Genomic DNA, 14,585 nt, shown 5'->3' with positions numbered 1-14,585 from the left:
CAGCTGGATCTGTAGGTATGAAGGCTGCCCTGGCCAGGGGATTTTCTCTCCAGTCCTGTAGATCCTGCTGGGGATCACAGCTTCCTGGAAAAGGACCCTGCCCTGGCTTTTGTTTTTGTTTCCTGCTGCTTCACTTGGGCTGTTTCACTCCGTGTGACAGATAATACCGACTCTTGTAACTACTGACTGATCTGTGTACGTGCCAAGAGCCACCCCAGTGACAGAGCCAGGAGGAATCCCTCCGGGCTGTGCACAGTGACCCTCCCTCCCCACACAGGAAACCTGAGAAGTGAGAAAAAAACCTTTCGAAATGCGCTGGGTAAACCCAAACCAGCCTGTGAACAGCAGGTGGAGAAATAACCCCACGGGTTTGGCTTAAAATGTTCCTCAGTTGACAGGGCAACATTTTAAGCTCTCAAGGTAGACTGAAAGACTGTAAAAAGGGAAAATGTGGAGCAGGATGCCAGCTGGGCTGGGCAGAAAAGTCAGAGAGACCCCTTGCTTAAAGCACCAAGCAGGGGATGGAGCTCTGGCATAGCCTGGTGCTGCAGCTGAGCAGGGAACTCAGGGTGTCTCTGTGGTGACACTTTGTGCCTTGGACAATGTGCTGCCACAGAGAACACCCCCCAAATCAGAGACACTTTCCTGACCAGAAATGTGGTCTGGCCACAAAACCACATCCTCTGTGCCGTGACTTCTTTCATGAAATCAAGGCTTGGTTTCCCGGGGGAGAAGTTCGTAAACCAAGCAGCACAGTCAAACTCCCACATATTTTGGGAGGGAGGAGAACAATATCTCACAAGTGAATCACAAACACTGAATGGCAGAAAATGCAGAAGTAAGGTGGTGGCTCACACCCAGGCTCTGTGTATTATCTCTGACCACAGTGGAGAGCTGCTGGTGGTTTATTCTGAGGTTTAAGGGGCACTCTTGAGTTTCAGAGAAGTAACCCTGGGGACCTTCTTTGCACTATCAGCCTTTCTGAGTGCTCAGACTGGGGAGCTGGGAGCAGATTTCATGTTTCTCATCCTTGCCCCAAGGAAGGTGAGATGGAGAGGCCAGAGTGGCAGGAGCTGTTCCTCCTGTCCAGGGTGGCCCCTGTGTGACAGGACTGCCACATCAATGATGACAGCAAGCTCTCCCTGGAAATGTGTGAATAGGAATGCTAGTTTGGGAGTAAAGAACACAGAAACACACCAAAGCAACATTTTTGGGTGTATCCCTCCTCTCCTGAAGGATACCTGGCTCAGGAGACATCAGTTTCCTGGGAGGGGGGTAAAAAACCCTATAAATGGAGGTCTGGGCCCCTCTGACCCCAAGGGAGTGGCTGGTGCCCTGCACGGCAGAGAGTGATGGAGCACAGGGTTCATTAGTCTGCCAGGACACCAGTGGCAGATACTCACACAGTTTTGGGTAGCTCAGAGAGTTATTTTTCCCAGTTGCTCATGATTAACATCAGTGGTGAATCTGGAGTTCCCCTGACCCAGTCAGCCCTGAGGCAGCAGTGGAGGGACTAAGGGCACAAGAGATGTGAGGTCTGTAGGAGGAGGTTTCTCTGCTGAAGAAAGTTCCTCTCTGTCTATTGAAACACTTATTTGATGAAAGATCCTGCTCTCCTTCCAAACCTTCCCTCATTTAATCTCTTCCCCCTTGTTGGTATTACAGGTCACACAAAGTCACATTGATCCCAGGATGCAAAGCAGCTACTTGATAAGTCCTTGTCCTTCAGCTTCTCCTCAAGGATGCACTGACTGCTGGTGGCTTTCTGCCTGAGGGACCAGGGGAGAATGCTCCAATGGAGAGGCTCCAGGGATCCATTTTGCTTCCTCTCATCCTGGCTGCCTTGCTCCCAGGTAGGACACGTCCATAACCCGTGAAATGAGCCCCCGTGGACCAAGTGTGGGAAATAAATTAAAAGCCGTATAAGTGGCCGTTCCTGGAGAGATCAGACTGGACAGTCAGTCCCAGAGTGGGATTGTTAAATGTGGGAAATAGTTGAGTTTGCATTTCAAGCCTGAATGATCTGATGACTTAGAGTGGGGTTCAGTGAGCAGGGCTGAGCAGTGTGTGGGGTGGGGAGGAGATGGGTAGATTGCCCTCTTCAAGTTTCCCCATCTCCTTGTATTCCTCTTCCTTCTGTTTTCTGCTGGTTTTGAGGAGGCATCTGTTGAAAACTCAGTAGCAGCAGCTGGTTTTGCTTCCAGAAATATGTACAAATCATCATGTTGCTGGTTTACCACCAAGTCACATTTCACACGCCTGAGTTTCCAAGTGGGTTCAGATTAAAAGTGTCTTGGTGCAAAGCTTTAAAGGCAAAGGAAATATAAAGTGACTTGCTGGATAATGAAGACAAGGCTGATTTTTTTTTTTAATTGTAGTCTAGCTGGGGTTTTAACAGGCTCTGACAGGAGCAGTGGGATGAGAGGGAAGGTATTGCCTTGGCTTAATAACTGGTGAAAGGAAACACAATGCAGGAACAAACAGTGAGTTTTATAAACAGAGTGCTATTCCCAGTGGAATTGCACAGGGATGTGTGGTATTCAACAAGCTCTTAAACAACCTGGTGAAGAGGAGTGAACTGTGAGGTGGCAGACTTTGCAGGTGGTGCAGAATTACATAGGGCAGCCAAATCCAAAAAGGGACTAGGAAGATTTGCCAGAAAATGTCATGATGCCAAGGAAGCAACAAAGGCACAGAAAGCATTCAATGCAAAGCATCACTGAACTGAGATGTCCAGTGGGGGAAAAGAGTGGATATATTAGAAGGAGAGTAAATTGCTGAAAAAGAGAAACAAAATTCTCTGCTTGGTGCCTTCAGAAAGGTAGATAAAAAGAAATCTGGCATTACACAAATGCACAAAAAGTTTATATCTTGGATACTGAATATTTTGTCAGCCTTTCCATTTCAAAAAGAATGTATGAGATCTGAGAAATGTATAAAGTGAGGCAGAGGTGTCAAAAGTATAGAATCATGGAATAATAGGATGGTTTGGGTTGGAAGGGACCTTAAAGATCCTCTTGTTCCAATCCCCTGCCATGGGCAGGGACACCTTCCACTAGCCCAGGTTGCTCCAAGCCCCATCCTGCCTGGCCTTGGACACTTCCAGGGATCCAGGGGCAGCCACAGCTTCTCTGGGCCAAGAGGAGAGGATTAGGAGGCCTTCATTAGACTGGGATATTTTTTCTCCTCGTGAAAAAGAATAAATAATAACAGCGTATTAAAATAATTAATTCTGTGGAAGTGAATGTCGAAATGGTTATTCACAATTTCTCATAAGAAAAAGAACTAGTGGCAACCGGGAAAAGTATCAGAAAGAAGATTTAAGGTGAACCAAAGACTGAACTTTTTCTTACAGTGTGTAATTAAATAGTAAAGCTCATGGTCAGTGGATATTGAGGACACCAAATTATAAATAGGCTGAAAAAAAGCTGGAAACAAACATCACAGAGTGCAGACCCATAGGTGCAGATTCCATTATTGGCTCAGGAAGTCCCCTGAATCTCTTGTTTTTGGACACTGGGAAGTTGTAACAGGGACAGCTGTCAAATAGTGAGTAAGAGAAGAGAGGGGAAGACACTCCTGGGGGCTGTGGAGAGGTCTGTGTGCAGGTGGGTGGAAATCTGTGTTCCTGAGTATCAGTAGTCTGGTATTACTTGACAGAAACATCCTGTAAGCGTTTAAAAATCTTGTTAACATAAGTGAACAAGCTGGTCCTTCTCTGCAGGCTTTGACAAGCTCTAACCTACTTTGGTTTTCAAAAAGCTCAGCTGCAGGGCTGTTGGGTTTTGGAATAAACTTGAGCTGTTTATTTATTTAGTTATTTATTTTATTTAACAGAGCTGTTGCTGGAGCAGTGGGCCAGCAGTGAGGCAGGGGAGGCAGGTGGGGGGAGCAAGAGACTAAAGAAAAAGTGAAAAGGAGAAGGAATTTTAAACCCTCTAGAAGGAAAAAACGTAGAAATTCAAACAGAAATAGCAGTGAGAGAAGGGAGGAAGAGAGAAACTGGACACAAAAACTGAAGGATAAAGGGCAGCATTTGTGGAAGGGCAATATGGGTATAAAGGGGGAGATTATTTTGAAATACGATAATGAGGCTGAAAAAAAATAAAAAAGGGAATCATTCTGGCAAAAGGATAAGCCCATCCTGTCCTTCACTGTGCTGCATCCAAATAGGTCACTTACAAAAGAGGGAAGACAGAGTGGGCAGAGGAGAGGAGGGAAGGAGGAGAAGGTGCCACATCTCAATGCCCTTGTTGTTGAAAACTTCAGCATGAGAAAAGGGGTCCTTTGGAGGCACTTCAAGCGTGGAAGAGAAAACACTGTTGATGAAGGGCAAGGGCTGTTCTTTGGCAAACGAGGGAACAAGATGCATTTTCATTTCCTCAAAACCTGCAGCGATGTGACTGTGAATTTGTGTGACAGATGAGGGAACAAACAGCTCATAAAGGGGCTGGTGTTTACCCCGTGTGCTGAGGGGAAGGGCTGAGCAACTGGGACCCCGTAAGTACTTCATCTAAGCAGATTCTCACCACTGCTCTGCACACAATTACTGCTGTGCCTCAGAGAAGGTGTCCTCGCTCAGCTTTGTTCTTCAAAAGCCTGGGATAATCATGGAGACAGCCTGACATTCCCCTGCTGCAGGGCTGGTGTTTGCCTGGGTGGGATGTCTCACTGGTTGTGTGTGGGGAAGCAGATGCTGAAACAGCTGTGAAGAGCTGAACATGTAATTGCTGTAAAGTGCAGTGAAAATCAAGCCTGAGGCCTTAATTTGTTTAAAAGCAACCATCTGCAAGGCGTTTTTAAAGCTGGATGTGAATGAAACCAGCGCTAAAATGTTCTCCTTGGTGCAAGAAGCAAGGTCCAGCAAAAGGACTCACAGCCCTGGCTGGAGGCACTGGGAACGGGGTTTAGACCCTATTTCTGTCATAAATGTCCTCTCTGACCTCCCACAAGGGACTTTATCAGTGTTTGTGTGTGGGTTGGACAATGGAACACACTGTTGGCTCAGGGCTCCACGTGCTACTGCAGGATAAACAATAAAAGCAAGAAGATAAAGAGGCAAAGGTAAAATCACGGAAAATGTTTAGGGAGCAGGTGGAGAAGGCTCATGAAACTCCTTTATTGGCCGTGCTGGGGTTTTACTGGGATCTAAATGCATGTAAGGCTGAGCTGTGTCCTGCTCCTCAGTCCTTCTGCCTCCCATAGGATTCCCATGTGGGGTATGGACCTGTTCCCTAGTGGACAGCAATCAGGGAAAGACCATCTATTGCTCCAGCAGACGTGGTTGGAGGAAGAATATGTAGATCCTACAACATCTATGGACTGATAAAAAATAATTATATTACATATATATATATTTGCAGGAATAACTCCTCCCTACCTGCCCATGCTGTCCTGAATGTCTGAAGAAAACAAAAGCAATATTAACCATGTATTTTTAGAGCCAATGGTCACTGATTGTTCCTGTTTAGGGATAAATTTCGAGGCTATAATGGAACTCACAGACATGATCTCATGGCAAATGGTTAATTAACAGGAAGCATTGTCCTGAAAGTCACATCATTTATTCAGAGCCATAGCAAATCATGGCTCCTTTAAAAAAGCAAAGCGGTTGCACAGGCATGGAAATTAATTCCAAATGCACAGGGATCAGTTTGCATCAAGAGCAGCAGGGTGGGTAAGTGCTGCAGCTCCTGTTTCAGGAGCAGCCAAATGCATTTTGGTGTCCTCTCAAAGGAGGTTTGTTCATGTCTATGTCTATCATCGTGGTAGCTGAAGTCTTCCAAGCAGGGAGGCTTCAAACAAAATCTAAAAAATGAACAAGCTCAACACATCAATATGTTACAGACATTATAGAGGTGCAGGGAGCAGTATTGTGAAGTCTGGCTACAGTATGAGTCAAGGAAAAATAGTGAATTCAAAGACTTGTTTGAGCTTAGGAGAGTGTCTCGACCCTGATAATGTAAGTTGTGAATATAAATCATGGCAACTGGATGTTGAATATCAGGGAAGAGGGACACATTACATGGCAAATGGAATGAACTTCATCAGTGCATGTTCATCAGGAAACCCAGAGCTCTGTAAATGGTTCCATCCACAGGCATGTGGCCAATTCCTAAAATTCGGGAAGTGGCAAACAGAAAAGAGAGGAAATGGTTTTTAGGCACCTTGTTGGGTTGACTGTTTGCAAAGCAATGTTTTCATAGATTTGGTTGCTGAGTTCACCTTCAAGCTGTCTCATGTCTTAAGGCATATCAGTTCAGCTTTACAAGACTGAAGGAAGCTTTGAATAAATGCTGCTAGAAAAAACAAACTGTTTAAGTTGGTCAGAAATATGTTTTACTGTATCTTATCTGCCTTTATTATCAGTTTAGGTAAAGTTTGCTTTTCATTTAATGTTTTGTCGCTCACTCACAGATATCCTTTGGAGACTGAGGTGCAAGGCAGAGGTAACATAAGCCAGGAAGGTGGAAAAATGTTGGAAAGGTTTTTGTAAACATGAGAGAACTCAGAGTCAACCATACAAAGAACCAGGGAGAGCTGGGTTTGTACAATCTTGCAAAACAAAGAGGTCTGTAAATACATGCAGTGGGTGGGAGGAAAGAGAGGAGTTATTTATATTAAAGAACAATTCTTGGCACAAATCTGATTAGTTATACACTGGTTAGATAGAGATGTACTTTGACTGGGTTAAATGTGGGCTGGGAATTGTAAAATTATCTGGACACTGGAGCAATGAGGTTACAGACCCCATGCCCAGGGTGCTGGTTGCAATGTCATACCTGAGACTGGGCTCTGGTTCCATTTATACAACTATCAAACATCTCTGTTGTGTGAAATAGATGTGAAACATCATGTTCTCCCCCTACTAATTTACTGAATGAAAAATGTTTTTTTTTCAATAATTTGTAGTTAAACCATTACTGAATAAACTACCCAAAGCGTGCAAAACCCGGGGTGAGCAAAACCTTTAAAAATCACTTCATTGTCCTGAATACTCTTAGGAAGGGGAGGAATGACCATCCCAGACTTCCTTTCTCCTGGAAAATAATTGAGCAGTTATTCTCAGGCCAAATTTGCAGGCACGAGGTTCTAATTAGAGTGCCATGGACAATAATATCTAATTGCTTTTGTTATGCTGAGTACAGATGGAATCATTAGGGTACCACTGGCAGCCCTGGTGTGTCCTCAGCAGGAATGTTTCCCAGGAAGTGATGAAAAGGTAGAGCTCCCTGGCAGGACTGCAGGGAGCTTGGGAAAGGTCCATCCTCGGAGAGACTCAAAGTTGGACTTCAGGGATTGGAGTCCCAGCTGCTGCTTTGAAAAAGAAGGTGTCAGCCTTCATCCTTCATCTTCCCTCACTTTCTGCTCAGCAGGAGCAGGTGCTTCTGCCTTTCCCCACCCAGGGAATCCTCCATCTGCCTGGGAAACAGCTGCACCTCCACTCCTCTGAGGGCAGTGGGAGGCCCTGGGCCCGCTGAGGAGGAAAGGAAAACAAAATGCCTTCGTTAGAAAGGAGGTTTTTCAGCTCTGAAAAGCAGTGGCCAAAACTCATACTGCCTTTTAGGGAATTGAAATTGGTGAGTTACAGCAACTCTGGTTAACAGGAAGCCTGAGAAGGTGGGTGTGTATGTGATGCCTGCATGATGAATAGGGGAAAGAGCATAGAAGGATATACGTGGAACCCCAAAAATCAGTGACAATCCAAGATATGGCAAGGGGACCACTTACACACCCCTTTCATTATTTAAAGTCTAGAGAACTCATTTATCTCCCTATTCAAAAGTGCAACCTTTTCTTTCAGTAAAATGGTGGTCAGTGAGTTACTGAAGAGAAAAAGGTGATTTTGGAGAGGGAGAAGGAGAGACAAAAGATTAAATACATCTTTAAAAAAACCCACTTAATCTAAACTGGAGCTGAAAGATTAGATTGCACATCTCTGAGCTGGTTAAGATTTTTTTAAACTACATAACCACCTTTGGTGGTGTTTTACATGTGTTTACAGGCTGGTTTTTAATTCCTTTCAGGTCTTGGCTGTTGTTACTCTATCACAAAAGGCCCTGCTAATGCCACAGTCCTTGCTGGCTCCCAGGCCAGGTTTAACTGCACCGTGTCTGCAGGATGGAAAATCCTCATCTGGCTGTCCAATGGGAATCCTGTCCTCACTGTCCTCAGCTCCCAGGGATCTGTGGAAACCACAGACCGCTTCACCTCCCAAAATTACACCAGTGGTGACGAGTTTACCTCGGAGCTCATCATCCACAACACCCAGCTGAGCGACTCGGGGAAAATCGAGTGCAGCATCCAGCAACCCAGCGAGAACAACTTCGCCTTTCTCTCTGTCCAAGGTGTGTATGGCCACCAACAGGAAGGTGTTTTATTACACTGCACTCCAGGGAATCCTCTGAGGAATTGCTCAAACTATCCCTGGGAAGGAGTCCATGCTCTCATTTCCCACCCTTTGCCTCCCGTCCTCCTCGTCTTAATTTTACCACCAAGGCAGGTTTGAGAGTCACATTCAGACCACCAGTAACAAAGGTGATAACTGCCCCTGCTTTTTCCTTTTACATCTCTTATTCTTTGTCAGACCTCAGCCAGGAAAGCAGGATTTAACCACCAGGCACTACCTGTTTGTCAAAGAGGTGCTTGGTGTGGTGATAACATCTCATCACCCACCCATAAACCTTTCCTGATACGACCTGAGCATATTTAAAACTTAAGAGAGAAACACTGTTATTTCATTATGTTGTCTGTCAGCTGCAAGTAAGTCGGGATGGCTAAAAAGTGCAATTTCCTGCTTTTTATTGGAAAAGGTACTGAAAGCTGAGGCTTGTTCTTTAGATATAAAGAACAATATGTCCATGCAGTTGCAATATCTGCATGTTTCTACCATGAATATGGTATATCTGTGGTAATAATGATCGTTTTTCACTTCATATCTCAAGGCATAGCTATTTCTGGGTAGCAAGATAAGATTTAAAGCTACCAGCAGGAAAGCAATGCAGCAAAACATTCTGAAGGAGCAAAACATTCTGAAGGAACAAAACATCTTTTCCCTCCCACAGTTAATGGATCTTTATTCATCAAAAATAGCACCTTAACAGTAAAAGAGAACACAACAGTTGAAATTGTTTGTGAAGCCTTAGGATGGGCTCCAGCTCCAGACATTGCCTGGATGACAAATGACTCTCTCATTGATAAGTCAAGTTATGTTAACCAGCAAAGTCAAGGATCTGATGGCCTCCACAATGTCCTGAGCATCCTGACTGTGACTCCAACAGCCACTGAGGTTTTGACTTGTTTAGCTGACATAGAAGCACTCCCTGAACCTCAGAAAGCAACTGTAACCCTTATTTTTGACAACTCCACTGCAGGTAAGCGAGTGTTTGTTGTACTTTGCCTGTGCTGCACTGCCTGTACTCAGAGCTGGGTGTTTTGTTCTGCTTGGTTTCATTTTGAAAAGACCTTTTATTTGCAAAGGGGATGTGCAGAGGTGACAGAATTAAGACCCAGTAGCCAAAATGTGATATATGGGTAGGGTTAAATGCACTGGTGCAAGTCTAATGAACCACAAAGCCCAGTGTAGGACTGAGCAGGGCAAACAAAGCTGTACATCTGCCACTGATTCCTATGGATTCACTGGAAAACCAGACTTTGCTCCTTGACCAAGAAAACATCTAATGAATTTAGATCTTAAATAATTCTGTACTTGCACTTCAGGTGCAAATGGAACACACAGGAGCAGTGTCCAGAGATTTTCTTATTCCAACCCCCTGCAATGGGCAGGGACACCTTCCACTATCCCAGGTTGCTCAGAGCCCCATCCAACCTGGCCTTGAACACTTCCAGGGATGGGGAATATCCATGGACCTTATCCCAAAGACTCCTTAGATCAAAGAGCCATTGGACCTGTTTTCCTCTTCCTGGCATGGCCTCTTCCAAATGTTAGAGAAAGGTAAAACATGTCCTGCAGCAACACATGTGGAATTTTTTGGGCAGTGCATTAAGTTGCTTTATATTGGCTTTTACTGAAGGAGATTTAAGGTTGGATGTCATGCAAATCTCTCAAGAACAGTTAGCAAGGCTTTTGATAACTCTAAATATTTTTGCTGAGGTTACAATTGTACTGACAGCTTCTCTTGGTGAACTGCTGCTGCTTCTGCAATGGATGAATGTGGCATATGCAGAGACATCCTCAGAGTGGATCCACGAGGGGTCTGGTGTAGACATTTTGACACATAAACACCTGAGGAGATTGAGTGCCTTTCATTTTCAGTGTGAGTCATTATCAGCATCACCTTTTTTTCAGGAGAACTTGCTCGGAAATGCAGTCGGAAAAGGTCATTTTACCATTCTTAACATGGATTTTTGTAGTCACATTGATCTTAATTACTGACTGAGGAAAACAGGACCATCCTGAGGAAATTCATAAATTCCCCTGCCTACTGATTTGTGAAGTAGTGAGGGATCCACCCTCAGTTTCCATAGCTACTCACTGTAAATCAGAAGAGGAGAAAAACAGATGTCATGGAGCGCTATTAGTGTATTGTTAGTGACTCTGTAGGGCCATCATTCATTTCTCTTTGGAAATATCACTGTGCAGCAGCAGCCACTCAAAATTTGTGAGGGTAGGAGAATATGAAGCCTTTAAATGATTAGAATGAAATATAAGCGTGGCATTTATGACAGAGAAAGATATATAATGTGTATATATATCACACTTAAAATCTCAGAGCTTTTTGTATACAGGCTCAGCCTAAGCTACCTGTTGCTGGGAAAACTTCAGACATGAAAGAAATCCTTCCAAAAACTACTGTAATATCGATTTCCCCCTTCACTTTAAAGCCTGAGGAATTGAATTCCTCCATGTTCCTCCCAAGCAATGTAAGAAATACCAAAAATCTGAGCCCTCTATAGTCAGACAGCTCCTGGGACAGGAATGTCCCACCTTCCTGCACCTCTAGGTCAGTCTTCCCCTACAAGGTGGTGCATTTTTCTGTCAGTCACACCTCCTCCAGAGTTACTTTGCTCACAGTGGTGTTTGGCTGAGCCCCAAATTTGGGAACTCCTACAGAGTTATCCCAGGTGATGCATTCTCAGGGCTGTTACTGGGAAATGGGATCCAGGGCAGTCCCTTAGCTGGGCCCAAGCTCTCCTTGGCCTCAGGGTTGAATTCACGTGGCCTTTAACCTGCAGGAGATGAAGATGGAGAATCTGCCATGAGCCTGGAATTCCTTTGACTTTTAAGCTATCCAGGAAGCTCCAAAGTGTCCAGGAAGCCACGTGCGGGTTTTTCCAGTCTCTCGTTTCTCCTTGGTCACATGCAAGAGGGAAAATCCCCTTTTCTGAGGATACTCTGTCCCACTAAAAATTTGGACAGCTCTGGGAGGAGCCAGAGGTCTGGATGGGTCCTATGGAATGAGGCAGTGGCTTTGTCCACACTAAACACCCCGTGTCACCTGGTGTGGATTTACTGATGGGCTCAAAGGGGTTTGATCCCTCAGTGCCCCTCCCTTGCACCCCTGCTTGTGTGCTGAGCTGGCAGCTCCCATCCCCACCTGCTTGGTTCCAGCTCCAGTTTCTTTCTGGGTCCTCCAAACACTAAAATGCTGGAGTGCTGGGAGCGTTTGTGTTGTACCCTGCCCTACCTTCAGCTCTGTAAATCCTCTGGCCCAAAACCTGAACCTGCCAGGGAGTGAAAAACCTTGGGCTGGCAGACCTGGGGGTGTGGGCAGTGCAGGTGTGTTTAGCTCCTCTCTTCACACCAAGGAGTAGCTTTCCCTATAGATAAATAGCTGTCTTTAGTATTTTAATCATCTTGATATCCTCATGGCATGCTTGATGGAGCAAAAGATAACACAATGTAGGTATTTGTTGCAGTACTTCTGGATAAAAATATTATTAACAAGTTTATCACCGTTTTTAATCACAGCTGATGACAGCCTATAGGATTTACTACTGGTTTCAGGGTTACTGAGTGCTTTTTTTTCAAACAGAGGAAATCCAAAACATGCTGATTGAGCATTAGGATTAGAGAAGACTGGAATAAATTGCTTAATCATGACCTGAGCTTTGGAGAATGCAGACTCCTAGTAGAGGTTAAAGCTTTGGAGGAGGTTCTGGTCCCGTATTTTTGAAGTCTGAAACCTCCAGACCCCAAACACATGCCCAGGCAAATATGTAGATAGAAAGGATTTAGTTTATTCCCTGCCATAGGTAAACCTTGTTCCCACATGGAATTGCCCTGACTGTGCAGCTCCCAGTCACCTTCCTTGCTGTGGTGCCTCTTCCAGAGGCTGTCAGCTAAGGGTGGCCATGGAATCATTAACTGGGACCTCTAATGAGGAAAACAAATCCATAAACACATGCAGTGGAATGGGCTGTGAAAGGTTTGGATGTGCCTCACACCTGGAATTTGGATTGGAAGCTTGTTTCTAAAGATCTGTCAAAGTTATTTTGGGGCTGCCTTCCAAGGTGTAAATGAATCAGATAGAGGTTCTTCTGGAACATGTGGTCAAACCAAAGGGCAGGATGATGTGACAATCAGAACTGTCATATCTTCCTTCTGCATCAATCTATCTGAGAAATATGGGAGTGTCCAAGGCCAGACTGGATGGGGCTCTGAGCAACCTGGGACAGTGGGAGGTGTCCCTGCCCATGGCAGGGGGTTGGAACTTGATCTTTTAAGTTCCCTTCCAACCCAAACCATCCTGTGATTCTCTGATTCTATTTTTCCAAGGTATTATTAAAACACGTGGGAGCCCTGGTTGGTCACAGCAACAGATTCCAGCAAGACACTGAGTTATCCTTAAATCACCTCATTTAACCCTGGAGATTCCAGCAAGGACAAAGGAACAAGTTAATTGGGATAATGCTGGTAGAGAAGGTGGATGAGTAGCTTCATAATCTCTTCAGGTTTTGCTCTTTGCTGCTCTTTAAGTGGGTGACAGATGCCCTACCAAGCATGTCCCGAAATCAAACACTTGTTGAAATCACTGAGAGAAATCCCAAGGCAGAATTGATTAGAAAATCTTATCTCCAGACTAGAAATCACCAGCTGTAGTAGTCACCTAAAACTCTTGCTGTGGTCTGTGGGGAGAAGTGGATGCTTTCAGAGCAGTTCAACATATCAAAAGGGACACACATCTATTTACTTAAATAAATTACAACCCAAAATACCTATTTTCTCTCCACTGACAAGAGCAACTAGGCAAAGACACTTAATATCTGCAGTATAGACATCTAAACTGAATCTTAACCCCTCTTCCCAACCACAAATGTCTCCAAAGGATGCTGGGAGGCCCAGAAATTAAGTTAGATTGAGAGATTACAACCCTGTGTCTTTCAGAAGAGAAGTAGCAGTGGGAAAAGTTACGACTGCACTGAAGAATTTGAATTTGGAAATGTTTTAAATTCTTGGGCAGCACCCACAAATTTGTCATTTGTCTGTCATTTAGAAAACACAGGCTCCTTGTTAATAATCAACAAGCATCTCAGAGAAAAGGTTAAATATTCTGCAAAAGGTGTTTTGAGACAATGTTTCTCCATTTAATTTAACAGAAAATTATTACAGTGAAGACAACAGAAACTCCTGGGTTATTGTACTTGCAGTTGTGCTTTCATTTCTTGGTGTTGTTCTTCTGACCACTATTATTGTGGTGGTTGTTCGCTGCTGCCTGAAGAGGAGAGGTGAGTGGAACTTCACAGTTGGTCTGTACATTAAAAAGTATCTTTGATCAGATATAAACCTCCAAGTTGTGTCAGCTCTGGTGCTGTGCAAAGCCCTGTAAGCAGAAGTGAGAGCAGATAGATCCTGCTCTTAACCTTGACCTGGTTAAAATGCTCCTTAAATGCTCCTTAAATTGAACTTAGATGCTCCTTAAATTGACCTTAGATGCTCCTTAATTTCACCTTCCTGTTCCTCTCATAAATTGACTCCACAGTAATCAGTGTCAGCCTTTCACATTAACTACAAGAAAGCCATGTTTTTGGGGAGTACATTAACTTTCAGAGACTTTCAGTCCTTGTGCTGAGGTTCTTTGTTGAAGAATATCTTCAGTGCTGTGTGCCTAATTCCAGTTTCTGTGTAAGCTGTTCTACAGGGCTGTAAATTTTGTAAACAGGGGGGAGAGATGCTCCTGTGGTAGCTGGAACACAGAGGATGCTCTGAGAGAACTTATAGTTCATATATTTTAATTTCTTGCATTTTAAAAACATTCCTTTTTTTTTTTCTTTCTCAGCATCTACATATCAGAGTGAAATCAGGTGAGTCAGATGAAGGGGGGGAACTTTTCCTGTTAACTGAACTCTTTCAGGGTGGCAAGAGGGATGTGGCAGCTTCCATGCCCTGCCACCCACCATCCCAGAGGGAAAGGGGACCGGCTTTAGGGGCGAAAAACCAGCACCGGGTTGTGAATCCTGCGCGAAAAAAACCCCACCAAAATCCCGCCGGCGCCGCATCTACAACTACCTGAAAGGAGGGTGTAGCCAGGTGGGGGTTGGTCTCTTTTCCCAGGCAACTGTCAGCAAGACAAGAGGGCTCGGTCTCAAGTTGTGCCAGGGGAGGTTTAGTTTGGATATTAGAA

At 44.5% G+C, this 14,585-nt stretch overlaps 1 protein-coding gene across 3 annotated transcripts in view; it reads left to right on the top strand.

Annotated features, from left to right (window-relative positions):
* The window catches only part of IGSF5 (immunoglobulin superfamily member 5), a 30,010-nt gene that overhangs the window by 897 nt on the left and 14,528 nt on the right, over nucleotides 1–14,585 (top strand). For all 3 annotated transcript variants that reach the window (XM_027701787.1, XM_027701789.1, XM_027701788.1), the window contains exons 2-6: nucleotides 1,666–1,853; nucleotides 8,028–8,348; nucleotides 9,066–9,374; nucleotides 13,561–13,689; nucleotides 14,241–14,265. In XM_027701787.1, coding sequence (XP_027557588.1) covers nucleotides 1,796–1,853; nucleotides 8,028–8,348; nucleotides 9,066–9,374; nucleotides 13,561–13,689; nucleotides 14,241–14,265 — 842 coding nt within the window. In that variant the 5' untranslated portion in view covers nucleotides 1,666–1,795. The remainder of the gene's footprint in view (nucleotides 1–1,665; nucleotides 1,854–8,027; nucleotides 8,349–9,065; nucleotides 9,375–13,560; nucleotides 13,690–14,240; nucleotides 14,266–14,585) is intronic.

This window comes from Neopelma chrysocephalum, unplaced genomic scaffold (assembly GCF_003984885.1).
Source record: "Neopelma chrysocephalum unplaced genomic scaffold, ASM398488v2 Primary Assembly neopelma1_166, whole genome shotgun sequence".
Taxonomy (NCBI): domain Eukaryota; kingdom Metazoa; phylum Chordata; class Aves; order Passeriformes; family Pipridae; genus Neopelma; species Neopelma chrysocephalum.
Note: the sequence above shows the minus strand (reverse complement) of the source record. Positions and strands in the feature narration are given on the sequence as shown.